Source organism: Clarias gariepinus, chromosome 7, assembly GCF_024256425.1.
Source record: "Clarias gariepinus isolate MV-2021 ecotype Netherlands chromosome 7, CGAR_prim_01v2, whole genome shotgun sequence".
Taxonomy (NCBI): Eukaryota; Metazoa; Chordata; class Actinopteri; order Siluriformes; family Clariidae; genus Clarias; species Clarias gariepinus.
The window spans coordinates 8,667,279-8,687,750 of NC_071106.1; the positions used below are offsets into that span (position 1 = coordinate 8,667,279).

The following is a 20,472-nucleotide window of genomic DNA, read 5'->3' on the forward strand; positions in this document are numbered from 1 at the left end:
CACTCTTGAGCAATCCATATTTCCCCAATCACAGCCACGTGAACTACAGATCAATCCAAAAGTACTGAAACATCAACGCAGCTTTTTTTAATTTTTTTTTTTATACATTGAACACATTTGTGTTTAAGATCAAACGATGAATATTAGATAATAGATATCTTGATGTTTACACCTATATGTGTTAAACAAGTTAGAGCATGGCACCTTGGTGGCAGACCTACTGCACAACTTTTAAGTAAGCAAACGTACAGGAACAGATAGATAGACGACTTTATCACGTACAAACAAAGTGAAATTAGAGTTTATGAATGTATCAATACATCTATTTGTTGAATTAATCCCATTAAAAGTGCACAGTATGACAAATCTTAGCATTGATCTTTAATAATTAAAAAAAGCATTAATATTAGGGCTGCAACTAACGTTTATTTTAATAATCGATTAGTCGGTCTATTATTTTTCTCCCGATTAATTGGATAAGCAACAGAAAACTGAGAAAATAGTTTCTTTCCAACCCTTTATTCAAAACAGAACTAAAATCTTTAGAAAATCCAAAAACATATTGCTCCTTAAGCTGTTATAGTAATAATAAAAAATAAAAAAAATGGACTAACACAAAAAACATAGACATGTATGCTTTACATCTGCCAAATATATACAGTGGAACCTTGGAGTACGAGCATAATTCGTTCCGGTGTTATGCGCCAACATGTCCCTCTGCCATGGATTGCCCCACCTACATAATCGCTATCAAATATTATATTACAATATAAATTCATAGGTCTATTATCATCAAATATGATATTACTATTATAATAACATCTAGGCACGTGACAGCTGTCAAGACCATTAATACAAATTCTTGTATAATGTTTATTTTGTGGCACATTTATTTTTCAGGGGTTTGTCAAATAAACATTTATATATAATAAAAATAAATATTGTTTATGATAAAAAATTAGACGAAACTAATTTATTATAAAATAAACAATATAAAAGTATACATGTATATGAAAAAAATAATATTAATATTTTTCATATACAACATATTTATTTTTATATTTCTTAGTTTAATTTATTGTCTCATGCAATTTGTAATTTGTAAACCATTAACCTATGAATTTATGTTCTAATACAATATTTAATAGCGATTATGCTGAGGGGGGCAATCCATGGCAGAGGGGCATTTTAGGGCATAACAATGACGCGCGCACACAGACACACATACCCACACAGACACAGCAGGCTAAGTCTTGAGCAGAGACAGAAAATTAACGTCTCTAATGAGACTTGTCTATATGCGTGTTTTGCTGTACACGCGCACTGTACACACACGCTTACAGACACACAAAAAAAAAATGTTTTACACGGATGTTGATCATACCAGTAAGAAACGCGCACTGGGACCCAGCATCCGCCGCCATGTATCTTTCTCCTACCTCGGCTTGTATTTTTTGTATTTTTTTAAATAATTAAATGTCTCCACGTCGCACGACACAACGAATCGATTATGAAATTCGTTGCCAACTATTTTAGTAATCGATTTTTATCGATTTTATCGATTCGTTGTTGCTGCCCTAATTAATATGTTGAAATTCAGCTAAAACCTCTCTTTGTGATTCATGATTTAAAATGGTTTTAGGTCACACTTACTTCTTTTCTAAGTCCCATGGGATGGAAAAACATATGGCATAATTTTACTGTATTTATCAGGAAAATGTGGGTCAGTTGCTAAGATAAATCTTGCAATTTTTACACCTTATGGTGTATACTTCTGTGTACAGGAAGATGAACATTCAGCATTGTAAACAGGTTTAATTTACTAAAACATAGGAGGCTGTATTGGCATCAGCCACTAGGAGCACTGTGTCAACGATACTGCATATCGAGGACCAGTATGGTGCTGGACATCATTCAATTTGCTTGTTGTTGTTGTTGTTGTTGTTTTTCCTATTCTCTTTGCTTGTTTTACTCCATCAAAAAACATAAGTTACTACACGGAAATTCAGCATCACACACAGCGCTTGCAGATCTCAGAGATCAGGAACAGAATGCCTGCTAAAGCTACATTAGTCGCTCTTGTCTCCGAGGCAGTGTTCATCTGCAGCTCGTGACGTATGATCGTTCTCTCATATCCGTTCTCTGTAGCGATGCATGTATAAACTCCCTCGTCCCTCTGGCTCATGCTGTCGATCAGTAAAAGGCAGTCCTGATCAGTTGAGACACACGGCATCGTCCTGCCCTGGTGGTCCCAAGTGTATAAGGCATGCTGGGATTCCTTGGGGCATTTAAGGTAGAATTTAGAGTCTTGAGACACGCTAATGGGAGAGTCTCTATTGTCACGGAACTCATCGGTTGTGGGGACATCTGTAAAAGACGCGCAGGGACAGTATTAAAGATGAGACGAGATTAAAACTTTGTTCTAAATCCTCATCCTCATGTTATTGTCATCTCATTATTTGATGGAAAATAATACCTTGTTTTTTTTTATATTTCTTTGCATATTTGTCACACGTAAATAATTAAGGTCATCGAACACATTTTTATATTACACAAAATATAACACAAGATGATTAGATTTATTAAGGGGAAAAATAGTCAAACCTACCAGGCCCTATTTAAAAAAGTAATTGCCCCCTAACACAAATAACTGTATGTGCCACCTTGGTGGCAATAACAATAATTAATAACTTTGCGATATCTGGCAATGGGTCTTTCACGTCACTGTGGATGAATTTTGGCCCACTATTCTTTGCATAATTGTTGTGTGACAAATAAATATTTTACCTGAATGCCAATATGCAAAAAAAAAAAAAAAGAACAGAAAAGGGACAAATACTTTTTCCATGGCACCTCTTTTGTGGACAGGGAGAACTATAATACAATACATGGCAGATGTGGCAGATGTTGGCCTAATACTTTTGGCCACCACTGGTCAAAAAATAATACAAGCAGAAATAAACATTCTAAAAACAAAAAAAAAACACAGTTAGCAACAGTGTAACGTAGAAAGCATTAAGTTATCATGCAAATCCGCTCACACACACAAACACAACTTACCATTGTCACATACACAGTGGTTTCCATGGGTCACGTCTTGAATTAATGATCTATAATAATAAATAAAATAAATAATTAGACTTCAGACTGGGACAGTCTACATGACATCAGTTGCAATCTCAGGTTCATATGAATGTGCTCATCATCGTTTCTATAGTAACAGCTAATTCAGAGAATTTAATCTAGAACTACTAATAAACCAATAAAAAAATAAGAGGTTATTGAAAGAAGAAACATTGATACGGTGCAGTTTTATTTAATAAATATCGTGCCAAAAAATAAGGGACATCACTCATGACTTCAAACAATTACAATTTCACCATTATATATTTACGGGTGATTATTTACAAATAATCACCCGTAAAGAGTCATTGATCTTCCCAGGAGTAAGCATTATTGCAACTTCAGCTCAAGACACAATTCTAAAATTCAACTCATACATAATACGGGCGTATGGTTTTAAAATCCGTGTCAGACATACTGCATGCATAAACCTAACGAAGCTTATTCAAGTACCACCTACGTATAAAAGCTCTGTATTGCATGTCCTGCTTATGGTGTGTTAAAGGGTTCAAACACCTGGACACTAAATGCCACAATGCTGCAGCTGCCCTACACTGTTTTTTTATTTAGATATATACTTCTTGAAACCAATTTAAATGTCAACAGAAAAAAAATCTGAGTGAGTTTCAGCATGTACCTTTTGTTAGCTGAACACTTCTCCAAGTCCCAGCCGCAGTACGGGTCTCGGGCCATCACACACGAGCCGCAGTCATTACCGTACATGCTGCAGTTGTACGGGTCGATCTGGATCACATCGCTGCTGGAGCTCACAAACAGCTTTTTTTGCATGAAGAAACGCTAAGGTATTATACAGAACTAAAAATATATACTGAAGGCACAGGAAGAACATGTCTGAAGAAACACAGTTCTGCTTTAACAGCAACTGAGTCAGTGCTTGGTACAGAAGTGAAAGACACTCTGAGACATGAGACATTGAGGCATTCTTAGTCTGACCCTGTAAAATGATTGCCAATATCAGTATAAGACAAATTTGCAAGTCTCATTAATCAGGTTTAGGCACTCATTCTGGTCTCTACCGTCCTTTAAAATGAACTTTCCCACTGGTGCCATGGCCCTCTGAAAGTAGGATCATTTTCACATGCACAATGTGACAGAACTCAGAGGACTGGGACTAAACAGCTGTGTGTGTCAATTAGAAAACCACTTGTTAGTGAGACTAATAAAAAACACTTAAATTTGGTAGTTAACATAATGATTAGACTTTGGAGAATTGAGCCTATTCCAGAGTGATGGAAGCATCAGGGTAAGAAGGACAGAAGCAGGAAGCGATGCACCCATCATGCATAGTGGCCATTGTACAAGCCTCTGGAGGCAGTGTTATGATCTGGGTTTGCTTCAGTTGCTCAGGTCTAGACTCAGCACTGTTATGTGGCAAAAGTCAGCTTATGACCTGAAAGACCAGGGTATCGCATCAATGGAGTTTTAATTCCTCGAAGGAACTGGCATAATCTAGGATTTTGGGAGCATGAGGAATCATTGTCCTGCATCAATTATCAACTTAAATTCGGTCAATGACATCTTGGAGTGTGTGATTTTTTTTTTTCTTCTTTTGGCCAGGCAATGGAACTAATTATAACTTAATAGGTTTTATTACAGGAAAATATCATATAGTATAATATTGGGGGAAAAGAAACGCTTACTGTTTTATTGTTGAGCAGCATGCTGGAGATGTGGGTCTTGGATTTAAAGGGCTCGTACTCTGCAATGATGAAGGGGTCACCATCCTGCTCCAGAATTTTATGGATGTTGCCATTCTCTAGAAAAAGAAATCAATTCACATATTTCCTGACTTACAGTATTGACTTATTTAGTGTGTTTAAATATTTAATTTTACAACAATTATACATACAGTATCCCCAAATAAATGAACATTAACCTTTAATTCCACAAAGCCCAAATTACTGTATGTCTGCCAATGGCTCCAAAAGCCCAAACACTGCAAAATTTTCACAAAAAACAAATACTGTATGAATCGTCCTGATGGATAATTTCCCCAGAACCATATGGCTTATCCTGTGTAGGGTTGCAAGATGCCTGGAGATTATCTCACGATAGTCTCACAACACAAGTTAGGGTACACCCTGTATAGGGTACAAACTCAATGCAGGGGAAAGGCGCACATTAATACTGTGCTGGGGCCAGGGGTAGCTCAGTGGTTAAGGCATTGGACTACGGTTCGGAAGATCCTAGGTTCAAACCCCACAACCACCAGGTTGCCACTGTTGGGCTCTTGAGCAAGGCCCTTAACCCTCAACTGCTCAGATGTGTAATAAGATAAAAATGTAAGTCGCTCTGAATAAGAGCGTCTGCCAACATTTAGGCTAAATGTAATACACTATGGGCAATTCCAATTAGCCATTTCAACTGTGGGAGGAAACCTGAGTATCCAAAGAAAGCTCACCAAGCACAGGGAGAACATGGAAACTCCACACACAGACTACAGGTGAGATTTAATCCCAAAACCGAAAAATCTGAAAATGGAAAGAGTATGGCACAGTTGCAACCCTTCCAAGACATGGCCGTCCAGTCAAACTGACAGGTTGGGCAATTAATCAGTTAGGCAGCCAAGACGTCCATGGAAACTCTGGAGGAGCTGCAGAGATCCACTGCAATTTATGTGGGAGAATCTGTCCACAGGACAACTATTAGTTGTGCACTCCACAAATCTGGCTTTTATGGAAGAGTGGCAAGAAGAAATATGGTTGAAAGAAAGCTATAAGAAGTCCTGTTTGCCGTTTGCCACAAGTCATGTGGGGGACGCAGCAAATATGGAACCAAAATGAACTTTTTGGCCTATAGTAAATGCAAAACACTATGTGTGGTGGAAACCTAACACTGTGCATGGTGGTGGCAGCATTCTGTTGTGGGGATGCTTCTCTTCAGCAGGGACATGGAAGCTGGTCAGAGTTGATACAAAGATTAGTGGAGGCCAATACAGGGCAATTTTAAAAGAGAACCTCTTAGAGTCTGCAAAAGACATGAGACTGGGTCGGAGGTTCAGCTTCCAGCAAGACAACAACACTAAACATACAGCCAAAGCTACAATGAAGTAGTTTAGATTAAAGCATATTCATGTGTTAGAATGGCCCAGTCAAAATCAAGACCTAAATCCAATTGAAAATCTGGGGCTCGACTTGAGAATTGCCGTTCACAGACGCTCCCCATCCAATCTGACTGAGCTTGAGTCATTTTGCAAAAAAAAAGTGGGCAAAAATTTTACTTTCTAGATGTGCGAAGCTGGTAGAGACATACCTTAAAACCCTTGCAGCCGTAATTGCAGCGAAAGGTGGTTCTATTCAGGCCATGCCACACTTTTTTTATTTTTTTTTATTTTGAAAACCATTTATCATTTTCCTTTCACTTCCCAATTATGTGTCACTTTGTGTTGGTCTATCAAATAAAATCCCAATAAATTACATTTATGTTTGTAAAAAAAAATGTGGAAAAGTTCAAGAGATATGAACAGAAACCCACTCACCTAGAGCCATAAAGAGAACAACATGATGGCTATTTCCTGACGTCCTGCTCTCCACTCTGTCCACCTGCAGGTGTGTGTAGTGATGGTGCATGAACAACAGAGGGGCCTGGGCAGGTTTAATCCACTGGCTCATCTCAGGATGCTTTTCCATAAACTTTAGTAAGCTTGGTGATAACGTTCGACTGTTTTCTACACACTGTAAAACACAGTTATAACTCATTTAAGAAAGGGGGAGAGATAAAGACGTGGTTTATTTCTGTTTAACTGAATGGTACTGTACCTCTCCAGGACTTGGTGAAGAAAAAGTCTCAGTTTGGTCTTTGATATTGTTGCTCGCAAAAACGTTAATAATGTCGGACATTTTGTAAAAACACACGGCCCTCAGAGTGCTATGGGAGGGACACAAAGATAGAAAGATCAGCATTCTTGGCTTTATGCACACACACATGCACACACTATGTTTACCTCCATTAAATAATAGCTGCCAACTTTTCAAAAAACTTTGAGTAAGATTCTTAAAATACAGTCATTGGTTCTGTTTTTTATACGCACATGACGCCCCCATAGTACGCGTGCCCAGGCATTTTGTCTAACACTAACCATACACCTTACCCTGCATGGTTCAGGTTCTGTATATTTTAGCTGTATATTCTGTATATCACGCGCACATGTCATTGGGGCCCTGGGTAGTCGGTCACAACCCCAACCCCAAAACTATGATGGCCCTCAGGGCAATAAAATAATTTACATACAGTATTTGCATTAAGTTTATTCATACACAAAACAATGGGTCACTGTTTATATTTATATGACTTATAGTGGTTAGCATTGTCGCCTTGCACCTTCAGGGTCCGGGTTTGATTACCACCTCGGGACTGTGTGCAGGGAGTTTGCATGTTTTCCCAGTGCTTGGTGGGTTTCCTCCTGCACTCCAAAGACATGTAGATTATCTTAGGCAGAGCCTCGTACCGGTGCGCTTCAGCCTCACTAAACCTTAGTATTGTTTTGACTTTAGAATAAAAAACGTTCATCGCCGATTCACCAAAGAGACTGGAGCTCGATGATTTAGCTTGTATCTTCCACAGAGAATTGTTTTGAATATTAAAGCATAAGAAATTGGAAGTGTGGCATAAGAGCACGTGAACATGATTGATTGCGTGAATTGTAAGACCACAGACTGTCAACATGTCAAAGGGACCAGAAACAGCTGATGGAAACACAAGGTTGACTTTTAACTTCCACATTAATTGTAAACAGACAGACTGCTGAATTAGCATTTAAACCTGAAGCACGCACTTCAGCTCACTTCCAAATAGTGAAGTGGCTTAGTGGTAAGCCTAACAGGTTTAGTAGTAGATTTCTCGTCTGCCATGCGGAAGGCCTGGGTTCATTTCCTGGCTAATGCCTAAATCTCAGCCACTGGATACAGTGCTGGTCCCATGCCTGGATAAAATAGGAGGGTTGTGTCAGGAACGGCATCTGGTGTAAAACCTAAGCCAAGCTTGTGTGCAGATCAGAGCCGCCCCCAACGGTGCGTGAGTGAAAGTCCCAGTTTGACTTTGACTGCATTATCTCACTAGGCGTTTTTAAAAAGGCCATAAATTATGGTGTTTTTCCATTCTCCATCTTCCAGCACAACAATGTCCAGGAGCTCTGTATACGAGAGATGTCTCTTCTCATCTCCGCAAAACAGGCGTGCGGTCAGCATGGACGTCCAGCGGTACTGCAGCACTGATTTGCTGCCACCTTGATCCGCCTAAGAACAGATGGAGGTAAGAGTTTAGACTGGGCAGAGCAGGTGCTGGTCAGGTGCACGGAATCTACGCAACATGCATTATTACAGTTTACCCACTATTGACAATTAAATATCAAAACTTTGATTGATACATATATATTTTTCTGTGGACTGTACTGTATATGTTACTACTGTTTAGAAAAATTAATTGGCCAGAGCCTTTAGTGTACAATATAGACAAAATACACTACATAATACAGTATAATATATTATAAGTATACAGTATGTAACAGCCTTATTCTAAAATGGATTCAATTAATTTGTTTTACTCAGAATTCTACACACAACACCCCATAATAAAAACATTTTTTTATAATGACATAATGACACAAGTTTTTATCAGGCATATATGGTAGAGTGGCCAGATGGAAGCCCGCCTGGAGTTTACCAAAAGGCACCTGAAGGACTCTCAGACCATGAGAAACAAAATTCTCAGGTCTGATAAGTCTCTCTGGCCACTCTGCTGTGATGCGCTGTGAATACTTTCCGGATGCACTGTATCTACAGTATAATATAATACACAGGCTTTAATGTTAGGCTGATTAGTCTAAGTCTCATGTTCATAACAAGGCCATCTCACAACACCGGATCTATTATTAGTTGTTAATAAAAAAAAATTACTGCTCTCTATAAAGGCAGAATGTAAATAAAAACAAAATTGTAGAAATAATATTCCATCAAAACACAACACGCCATACTGCTCACCGTGCAGATCTGAGAAACCCGGGGGATCCAGACGGGTGTCTCCGGGTCCTGGTTCTGGTTCTGCTCCATGTAGAAGGAGTACACTTTTCCATCCAGCAACTCACTGCCTTGATTTCCAAAGATTGTTACATACCTCTGCTCTGAAATGAAAACAACAAAGTCCCTTTCAAGATAGTATTAGAGGTTAAGTTTTTCAGAAGCCTAATTAGTTGTGTATAAAATAATTCCTGTTTTCTGTTTATGTCATTAATGTAGGATAAGATTTTAGTCAATGTTGGTTTGATTTTTGCACGTGTTGATCACGTGTTGTTCACATGTTGGGGAATGTTACTTTTTAAAGTAACTAATTACATTACAAAATTGCTGTCTTAAAAAAGTAATCCATTACATTACAGGGTTACGTTCTGATAAAAGTAACTAGTTCGAGTACTTTTCCATTGCAGAAAATGAAAACTCCTTTGTGATTCCTCATGCATGTTGTTTTAGTCAAGACCTTTATAATTATTCTACCATCATCACTCAGCGAAGTCTGGTCCATAATCTGTTAACTACTAATACCCCTATCCCACCTACGCGGTTTGGTGCGGTGGCCGTAAGTACGGTTTATACATCATAATTCACCGCGAGTTTTGGTGCTGTGATTAGGGTTTCCATATTTCCACGCGTCGGTCTTCACGTTGTCAAACTGCATAGGTGAGATAGGGGTATAACAGCAGGAATAACGGTCTTATCAGAGGGCGGGGTTTGTAGGACGACTTTCACACACACAATGATGGATTGGAAATGTATGCTGTCTGGCTTACGGATTACATAAATTGTCTGAATAACGTCTGGCTTACGGATTACATAAATTGTCTGGACTACGTTTTTGAAAAAAATAACTAAATAACTGAGTACTTAAATGGTGGACCTACAGTAACGCGTTAGATTACTTGTTACATCAATAAAGTAACTTTTTAACGCGTTACACCCAACATGGGTTTTCACTCATACAATGTTTTTGTCCTTAATAGTCTTATTCTCTCTTGCGTGTTGTTTTATTTTGGGGTAGACCATGCTTTTTTTCATTTCCTGTTTGCTTTTTGGGTTGCTTGCTATAGCAGTCACTCACGCCAAAGAGCTTACCTGGTAGGTAAGCTGCTAAATCTGGCACGAATTGTGAGAAATAATCACCATAGGGACCAAGGGCTTGGTCCGTGCTTTAAAAAGGAGATGTGGGGCATTTCTTAGCTCATATCCTAGTTCGATTCTGACCCCTTCATCAGTCATACTTAAAGGGGCTAGAGCTGCCCCATTGATACAAGGGGAACCTACATGCATTGTAGACATACAGTACAATTTATGCAGCTCGTTGAAGTCTTGTCAATTATTTGAGTTGTGAAAATTTTCAGCTGTGTTGTCCCTGATGTTCCTCTGTGTTTGACCGCTTATTTAAATCAGCTAAACTCTGCACACAGACTGTAAATCCTCTACTGAGTCTGGTTCTTTAAAAATCTGTAGTTATGAGAATGGTTTACTGCATGCAGCGTGTCTGTCTCACCGGTTGTTCTCGGCGGTGGCCAGGTGAATTTACCCATGGAAGATCTGTAGAGGCCTGGCTGACCGTGGTCCTCGGTGGAGACGGTGTAATATAGAGAATCACCTGGAATACACACCACTAACACACATCAGCACAGGGTACACATAAAGAATTCACCAGCTGTACTAGCCATGTTACAAAGGTCAAAAAGGCCACATGCTGTGATATTAATGATTAACACCACAATTACTCATTACAATTAAACTTTGGAAGTGTAATGTCACAGGTCTCGCGATAGGCAAACCCACGGTCAGCTGCTCCACGGGTTTCCAGTCTGGCAAACCCGCCACCGCCTTCTCATGCTGTCACTTGGCCACACTTCCTTGAATGCAGTTAAGGACAACGCATGACACTTGAATGCAAGTCTATATACAGTACAGTAGGTCCCCAAGACAAAGCAGTAGACGTGCTGACATTTAGAAAACACCAGGCTGTGGAGAGTTGCTCTGGTATAAGAGAAAAGAAAGGAGAAACAAAAGAAAAGCCCAAGTGAAAAGAAAAGAGAAGAAAGAAATAAAGAAAAAAAGAACAGGAACTGAGACAAGCCCTGTCTCGAGAAAGCACGGGATTTGAGTTCATGTTTGTGTTTGTGTTCATTTATCGTTATCTCCCAACAGGAAACTTTCCCCAAAAAGTTTGCACAAGCACTTCTGCAGCTTACACCCACACAGCCTCCCCTTTGACACCCTGCATAAGGGCTGTGTGTACAATCATCCAGCGTGCTAACACCACGCGCTCTCTCCACAACAAAACAAGACGTTCCAGGAAGCAGATCACTGGCTGTGTGAATCACTGGACACGTTCCTGCCTCTAGATCATTAATATTCAATTCAGTATTCTGAAACTAGCTTAGTTTATTAAGTATGAAAGAAGTAAGTAATAAAGGAAAATAAAGGAAAAGTAAATGCATGCTCATTCTCTTTTGTAAATGTTCTTTACTGAGCCTCATAATGTTTGAGCAGGGAATCTGAGCGCACTTCTCCGAACAAAATCCCTCCACATGGACACAGGAGCAGGTTAGGGGACTGTAATCCCAAAGTGTGGCAATAATTCTGAAGCTAAATGCATGTACAGTAATGTACATTCAACACAGTAGCTTACAATGGTACTTTGTCTCCCATGAATGAATAAAACAAGAATATGCAGCTTGACCTGTGAATAAATGTAATGTAGGTTTGAATGATTTCTTACCAACGTGCAAGGACGGCTGTGTGATTTGTGTTGGATTAATCAGTTCGAAGCAGCCAGTGGCATTGTGCTCTGAGTTCTGACATGACAAAATATATACTGTCATTTATAAATCATTCACAAGTTGTTTTCTTTCCTGTACAATATAAAATAAAGTTTATAATAAATGCAGTAAGCCTCGCTAGGTCTAAGGACCTACAAAGTACAGTACGTAGTGCATCATTATGTACACACTGCGTCCTTGTACTTGAAGAGCACTTAAAGCAAAAAACATAAACATACCACATCACAGCACTTTGTACGTTTGTCCCTGGTTCCACACATGAACAGTGGATTTAAATTCCTCCCTTCTTTCAGCAGAGAGATTTTGTATCCACAATCCTGAGGATCAAAAACATATATTTTTTAAATCTCTTTTATGCTTCATCACAAACCAAGCCTGAAACCCAATGTCCTTAATTATCACAGGGCAGAGCAGGAACAAGAATAAAACAATACTTTCAACACTTGTGCATTATTTAAAATTCTAATAAACATTGGACTATATAAATTGCATAGCATAAATCATCATACAATGTGTGTGTGTGTGTGTGTGAAACTTACACTAGAGATGCATTCTGGCATTCCGCCACAACATTCTGGTTTAAATATTGGTACGGAGACCTGTCCATAAAGCAAAACATTTTATTTAATATTCTCATTAAAGAATTTAAAATTGTATTCTTTCTTTTAATTTAACATAAATTGCAACAAAAAAAACTGATAGCAAATGTACTATAACAGGAAGTGAAGCAGGTTTTAATGCTGTATTTTAACATAATTATTGGAGAATTTAAATGTAGAAAAATACCCCCATGAAATAATGCGCCCAGTATGTAATAAAAAAAAATGAATGAAACAATGACAAAGTTTATCAGTCTTTGTACAAGGATAAATCCCAAAGGATATCCCAAAGGATAAAAAGACAAAGCACAAGAAAAAAGAAGAAAAGGAACTAGGGCTAAGGTTGTCCTTCTGTCCTTTTTTTTAGTCCATCTCAGACTGTCTGGTATCTAGTCTTATTGTCTGTTCTTTCATGTTCGTCTCATTATTATTATTATTATTATTATTACTATTACCAATATTAATTTTAAAATAATGTGCAGTGTGTGTTATGTGATATTACAGTATGTGAGATATGAGATGCTTGGGAAAGAGTTCACCTTCTTCAGTGCTGGAGTTTCTCCTGGATTTAACATGTACAGGCCATGTGGACCTCCTGCATAGATGTTGTTACTGTAGGGATCATGGACCAGCTTCAGGTTATTCAACTTGTGTCCACTCAATGTGCCAAAACTAAGAAACGATCCATCTGAGAGAAAGAGAGAGAGAGAGAAAGTAAGAGAGATGTAAATCAAAGAACCATTTTCATCGCCGCGCCTGGCTTTATTTTTTTCTTTTTTTTCTCCAACTGTTCTGACTTGACCATCACAAATGCATTTCATATGCAGTGAAAAATCAAACTTTATCACTTTTTTTCTTTTTTTTTTTTGCCTGTTTCGTGCGACAGAGAACGATCATTTATCCTGATCTCGAGATGCACAAGATAAGTCGGGTATCTTCTTTTGGTCAGGAAAGTCTAAGACACGCACAGTGTATGCAGGCAGTACGCAGGCAGTTTATTAAGCAAAAGAGTTCTTTAAATCTGGTAGTCATGATAAATAGTTTTAATGTAATCGCGTCTCTCAATCAAATTGTTCAATGACGCGGGAATATGAGCAAAAACAGTCAGTGTCTGATAACAAGGCGTTAATCTATTATGAAATCAATAAACACAATAATAACAACAATAATAATAATAACAACAACAATAATAACAACAACAACAACAACAACAACAACAATAATAATAATAATAATAATAATAATAAAGCTTATTTACAGGAGATTATAATTAGACTCATTATATGTCTTACTTTCTCTCTTCACTCTGATCCTCGCCTTTAACTCATGAGTCCCGAGTGTGAAGCTGGAACATGTGGTCCAGATTAAAGCTAAAAGCAACGTGTGATCTTCTCTGAGAGCCATCATCAGACTAAACAGGGACACGACGGGAGGGGGACACTCCGGGACACTCCGGGACACCCCGCGACAGGTCCACCAACGGACTGCCGTCTTGGAAAACGAAAGCACGAAAGACCAGATCCGCCCTGCAGTTTAAAACGTAAAACAGGAAACCTGTCTTTCCCCGTTTGGCTGGTTTAAAGTATCCCATTGAAAAGGGAATAAACTAAACAATACATGAACGGGATAATTATTGAAATTAAGCTTACGAAAGTCGGGTATTACTGGTACTTAATGTGCCTCACCTATAGGTGAAAGAATTTTCATTATACTTAAAGCTTCCGATCCATGCTTCATTACTTTTGTAAACACGCATACACATTTAAATTTTTTTATTCGATCAAAAGAAACACATTTGGTAAAATACATTTTTCATAAAAATTATTTGATGTATCATCTGTCATTTTTTTTTTCTTAAAATCTTTCAATTATCTTAATTGTCATTCAGGTGGAACTTGGCTAGTTTAGATTGTCAAAATTGTTAAGATGTTGCAATATGAATTTATGGACACTACATAGTTTTTGGCTTTTTAAGCTTTTATCAAAAAAAAACTATTTAAGTAACAATTTTTACAGATAATATGCTTCTAGAAGCTTGCACAAATTTTACTATCAGTTACCCACAATGCCATTTACTGTAACTACTATAACTTAACTATAACTTAACTATAACCAAATCACTCCTACAACCACCGCCCGCTGGGGTAACCGTGGACAATCATTTATCATTTTCCAACACATCGCTAACCTTACTCGCTTTTGTCGATTTCTTCTTTACAATATCAGAAGAATTCGCCCATTTCTTTCTTCACAGGCTACTCAGGTGCTTGTTCAGTCCCTTGTTATTTCAAGACTGGACTACTGCAACTCACTCCTGGCAGGCCTGCCTCTGTCCACGATTCGTCCTCTGCAACTGATCCAGAATGCAGCAGCACGTCTCGTTTTTAACCTCCCCAAGTTCTCCCACACCACCCACTCCTCCGCTCCCTGCACTGGCTTCCTGTAGCTGCTGCATCAAATTCAAAACATTGATGCTTGCCTACAAAGCTAAAAATGGCCCAGCACCCACTTACCTCTCTGCACTAATTACACCACGCACTGCACCACGTTCCCTCCGATCCTCCAGCACTGCTCGCCTCATCCCACCATCTCTCAGGGATCGAGGGCGGCATTCATCCAGGCTCTTTTCTGTTCTAGCACCTAAGTGGTGGAATGAACTTTCGCTAGATGTCCGTACATCAGAGACTTTGACTATCTTTAAACGACGACTCAAGACGCATCTGTTTCTTCAGTACTTGGACTAACCTCCCCCCCCGAAAAAAAAAAAAAAAAAAAAACCCTCTTCCCAGTTGTGTTGGTCTAATGGCACTGAGTTATTAACCTAGTTAACCCAGTGTAAGTATGTATCCAATGATGTAAACATTAAAGCACTTTTTGTAAGTCGCTCTGGATAAGAGCGTCTGCCAAATGCCTAAATGTAAATGTAAATGTAATCCTCACTTCATCTCTAACTAAAGAAAAAAATCGAGTGATCCTAGAACCTGTTCCTGAAAGACACCACACGCACACTGCTTCAGTCCTTTAGTCTCTTGTGCTCTCTCACTTCCTCATCTGTGCATACAGTACACACACACACACACACACACTGATTAGCTATAAAACAGTTTCCCCTTCTGCCACTATAAAACACTAATGCACTGAGTTCTGCCACCTTTATTTCAGACCCGCCATTAATCTATTCAGCAATTTGAGCTACAGTAGCTCTTCTATTGGATTGAACTACACAGGCCAGTCTTTGCTCTCCACATGCAGTACATCAGTGCGCCTTGTCCACCCATGACCCTGGGATGATTCTTTCCCTGAAGCACTTTGGTATGTCCTGACCACTGTAGACTGGGGACATCCCACAAGATCTTCAGTTTTGAAGTTGCTCTGACCCAGTCCTCTATAGCCATCACAATTCGGCCCTTTTTCTTACAGTTGCAACTGAAAGTGTGTGGAATATATTAGGCAGCCATTTTTTCCTTGAAGCTGATATGTGGGTAGAAAAGGGATTTGAGTGATTTTGACAAGGGCCACATTATGATCTCTAGTCTCCAAAAAATGCAGCTCTTATTTATTCTTTTTAATTAATATTAAAAAGAAATGCAAAGCTGTTACTTGCCATTGCAGAGGTAATAGTCAAACCTCGATACAATTTGTTACATAGATCATGTGTGTTCACCTTGTAGTGCCAATTTATAATAATAATAATATAGTTTTGGGTTGCAGACAGTACACTGCAAAAAAAAAAAAAAAAGAAAAACTGCCCCAAAACAAAGTTTAGTAACAAGTTGCACAGCTTTTTTACGTTAACTTAAATTTTAGAGAAAGTTACATGGCCAAACAAAATCTTTCACATTGCTTTGAACAGTGGATTTAAAGCAATGTGAAGTAGTATTGGTTTTGGGCTCAATTAATTATATTTAGTTGACTTTTCCAACATTTCATCTACAAAAAGGTAAGTTGTCTCCGTTGGATCTGCATAAAACATACAGTAAAACCATTTTTAAAAACTACTGACTAATTGTCCCCAATGGGAAATCAATGAGAGGGGAGCATGTTTGTTCATATCTAATAATAATTGTTCAGGTGGCTTCATAAGTCTCCGTCCAGGCTATTTAAAATTTAATGTTTAGAGCACAGATCAAACATCTCTCCTAAAGCTGCTGCATTGTCACTAGACCCTCAACGACCTACAACTAACAGTTTGTTGACGCCGTCACCCTTCTGACCCTTATAATTCAGTGATAATCTAATAATATCTGATAACATCACTGCTGTAGCTTTAAAATGATATGTGTGTAAGTGTAAATAATAAAATGTGAGTTAAATCTAATTTGTTCCAAAGAACTATCAGATAATTATTAGCAGTTTGGCCATATGTCCACTAGAGGGAGCTGTAAAACAAACATTGAACTATTTAAACTTGTTCAAATAGACAATAATTAGTCTAATCAAATCTCCAGCATTACAATTCTAAATAATCTGTCCTTATGTAATCTCAACAACTCGATTTAAATTGTTTTATACAATTACTGAGACTCTGATAAACAAATAAGATCTTATCCATTGTGTTCCATAAAGGAGCTGAGATGTCAAGAGCACAGGCTCAAACAGTCACTTCTGCATAGAAAAATCTACACATGTTGTGGAGACAAAGGTAATAGGGCCATCTGATATAAAAAACAAAAACAATAAAAAACAAACAAACAAAAAAAAAAACACAAAAAAAACATATCACATGCTTGTATGTGTAATTACAAAGGCAAATGTGTGGCTAAGAACCATCTGATAACAAATGGCAGTTTGGTCAAACGTCCACTAGAGGGAGCCGTGAAACAATAACAAAAACTTACAAGTCATGGCTGAAATGTTGAAAACACAATCAATAATCAGTCTAATTAAATGTTAAGCGTTTTTTTATTGTGCAAAAGTATTTTATAAATCAAAAATACAAATGAATGATGTAAAAGTTTTATAAATAAATCAATAAATAAAATAAAATATTTTTTATATACAACTGGCTTTTTAATATTTAAAATTAATATTTGATGGGCAAAAATAAATTATAAAAATATTTTTATTTGTACATATATTATTGTACATCATATATTATTATTATTACCTGTGTTAATATTATCATCCATCTAGGAACCTCTGTAGTTCAACCAGGGACCGTGAAGGCCACTGTTGACCCTTGTATTTATTCCCATTTTAACAAAATTGGTAGGACCTCTGGTCCACATTCACTCATGCATTCACACACTACAGGGCAATTTGGGAACACGGATTAGCCTGCACGTCTTTGGACTGTGGGAGGAAACCTGGGTACCCACCAAGCACGGGGAGAACATGCAAACTCCCTCTGTTGTTGTGGTTGCTGTTTCTTCTAATCAGGCACTTGTTACTGAAGCATGGGCAGAAATGTGACTAAAGGAACTTTAACACTATAATAACAATTCATTTATGTGTGAATGACATTTAAAAGCCTGTTACAAAGTCAATAAAAAACAATGCAATAAATCTTCTGTTTGATGTGCGTGTGTGTACACACACATATGTGCGTGCTTGAGCAAGCACTTTGTATTATGTAACAGAACATGAGTAATATGCAAATGACAATACTCTGGAATTCAGTGCAACACAATCATTTAATGTGATCTATCGATCTAGCTGATCTATAAGATGAATCAATGATGGATGGTGTGTTGTGGCCAAATACAAAGTTCCTGTTACCGTCCTGAAGTGGATTATTTATTTTTAACAGCATCCATTGTGCTTACAAAGCTCTGACATTGGAGGCTCCTTCCAAAATTGATTAAAAAATATATATATATTAACAAGTATACAATTAATAATTTATAAGAGGGTGAGTCAAAAATTATGTGCGCTCTGGTTGTAGATTTTATTTAAGACACTTTGTCCATCTATCAACAAGCTTTCGTATTCCCTCATTAAAAAATGTTTTAGACTGACCTGCGAGCCACAAATGCACCGCTGCTCTTCATCAAAAGTGAATCTTTATCCTCAAAGGCATAAACAAACAGGTGAAAGTCTGATGGAGCGAGATCAGGACCATAGGGAGGACACTTTATCATCTTAAAATGAAGTTTTTGCTGAGTGGGCAGAAGTGTGCATCATCATGTGAGATCACAACGTCCTTGGATATCAGTCCTTTGCATCTAATCAAAATTTTAGACTTTAGCTCTTCAATAAGCATTTCACTATAATGAGCACTGTTGATTGCTGAACCTTTTTTTCTGATAATTTTCCAAAACTGGCCCTTGAAAATCCCAGGAAACTGTAAGCGCTGGTGTATTTTTCAGGTAATGGTTGACTTTTGAACTTTTTCTCGGTCGGTGATTGAGGATGTTTCCGTTTCGTTTTAATATAACGGAAATAAGGATAATTTTTGACTCATCCTTAAAAAAATAAATTATTAATTTTCTGTAAAATTAACAGTTTTCTGGAAGCTATTTTATTTTAAGCTATTTTAGCTTAAAGTATCTCTAAGATTCACTTAAAAAATAAATTATTAATTTTCTGTAAGATTAACAGTTTTCTGGAAACTATTTTATTTTAAGCTATTTTAGCTTAAAGTATTTCTAAGATTTACAAATTATTTATATTCGCTCAATTATTTTATTTATTAGACAGGAATATTTTGAATAGTAATAATGAACCAACTGATTTGTAGGACTCTCCCTTCCTTTTTTTCTCACTACACTTACAGGGCATAATTTACTCCAGGCAGAGTATTAGTCATTCCAAAGAGCAGCTTGGTGTTTTAAAAACTGCACTATGTCCAATAACCCTTAGGACACATTAGTTAATCTGATCCTGAATAAAAGAGTGATTAGATCGAGCAATGGAGGCAGGCAGTTTGGCACTCAAAGCACACTGTGCTGTGTGGGTGGAAAGCTAGAGAAAAAAATATTTAGATAATTATAGATTTAATTCTGCACTAAATAAAAATTGATATGCGTTTAATCTAACAGACAGGTGGAATCTCTCTGTGACTGATGTTGGTTGTAGAGTTTTATTTTTAGGTTCATCAGTTGGCACTGCAGAGGATCCCTTACTGTACAGAGACAGAACCTGAACAAATTCATTTGGCACGATTTGTAAAAGCTGAGTCAGAGAGAGAGAGAGAGAGATCAAGATAAAAGTCAGAGCTTCAATAATATAACACCAGACTTCTCACAGTTAGTGAAAACAAGCATAAAAAAGAGAAGCTGCAGCCATTGCGGCAAAATCAGCTGCATTATATCAGCTCCAGAGAAAGACAGAGTAAAAAGCGGATTCTTTAAAAAACTAAATGAATCACGAGTCTCTATGTTGGTTCTGGATAATAGACTTTTTTTCTTATTTGTTTTTGGTTTGGTTTCTAATTTAACAGATAGTGTTGATAGTATACCTGTAATAGCAAAGCCAATCACAGGTTTATATTAAAGTACTGATTTAAGTGCATCTCCCAGACAAGTTTTTGTAATGTGCAAGTGGTGCTGGTGATTTATTGTGTGTACAGTTCTCACAGACAGATGTTTCTCTTCCACAAGTTGGCGACATGTTTTGAAGGATCAGGCTTTCCATTCGCTGAAAGTTTACTGGTATGATGGCAGCCTCCTCAGCCAGTCACTGCCAAGCACAGGCTTCTTTAAAACATTAATAATAATAATGATACATTTTATTTATATTGCAAGTCTCAAAGAGCAACAAATTATTTCACATCAAAAGAAACGTTTGCACCATTCAAATGTTTTACTGCAGCTAAGAGTCTCATCACGTACTGTGCTTCTGTAAATGTCTTCTGTAAACTTCGTAAGTCTTCTGTAAACGTCAATCAGTTTTACTCCTCAATTCATGAGAAATATTAGCACAGAGTCCCGGTTTGACTTAAACGCACCTCACACAGTCAGGAGTAACCACTTCTAAAAT

At 37.7% G+C, this 20,472-nt stretch overlaps 1 protein-coding gene across 1 annotated transcript; it reads right to left on the reverse strand.

Annotated features, from left to right (window-relative positions):
* Positions 1 to 256: 256 nt before the first annotated feature.
* On the reverse strand, positions 257 to 14,934 carry LOC128527919 (semaphorin-7A-like). Its single transcript, XM_053500578.1, has 15 exons — positions 14,746 to 14,934; positions 13,845 to 14,078; positions 13,092 to 13,240; positions 12,493 to 12,552; positions 12,172 to 12,270; positions 11,893 to 11,968; positions 10,663 to 10,764; positions 9,123 to 9,262; positions 8,200 to 8,378; positions 6,903 to 7,011; positions 6,623 to 6,818; positions 4,785 to 4,900; positions 3,761 to 3,921; positions 3,061 to 3,110; positions 257 to 2,367 (listed from the first exon to the last, which is right to left on the reverse strand). Exons 2-15 carry the CDS (start codon positions 13,957 to 13,959, stop codon positions 2,012 to 2,014), a joined length of 1,908 nt encoding a protein of 635 aa, XP_053356553.1. The 5' UTR covers positions 13,960 to 14,078; positions 14,746 to 14,934; the 3' UTR covers positions 257 to 2,011.
* Positions 14,935 to 20,472: the final 5,538 nt, after the last annotated feature.

Excerpts from the sequence above, each read along its gene's own strand:
- LOC128527919 (XM_053500578.1), bottom strand. The coding sequence starts at position 13,959 with ATGATGGCTCTCAGAGAAGATCACACGTTGCTTTTAGCTTTAATCTGG. Across the intron at positions 10,765-11,892 it reads ACAGCCGTCCTTGCACGTTG|GTGATTCTCTATATTACACC; the intron begins GTAAGAAATCAT and ends TGTGTATTCCAG. Across the intron at positions 3,922-4,784 it reads TGCTGCTCAACAATAAAACA|CGTTTCTTCATGCAAAAAAA; the intron begins GTAAGCGTTTCT and ends ATAATACCTTAG.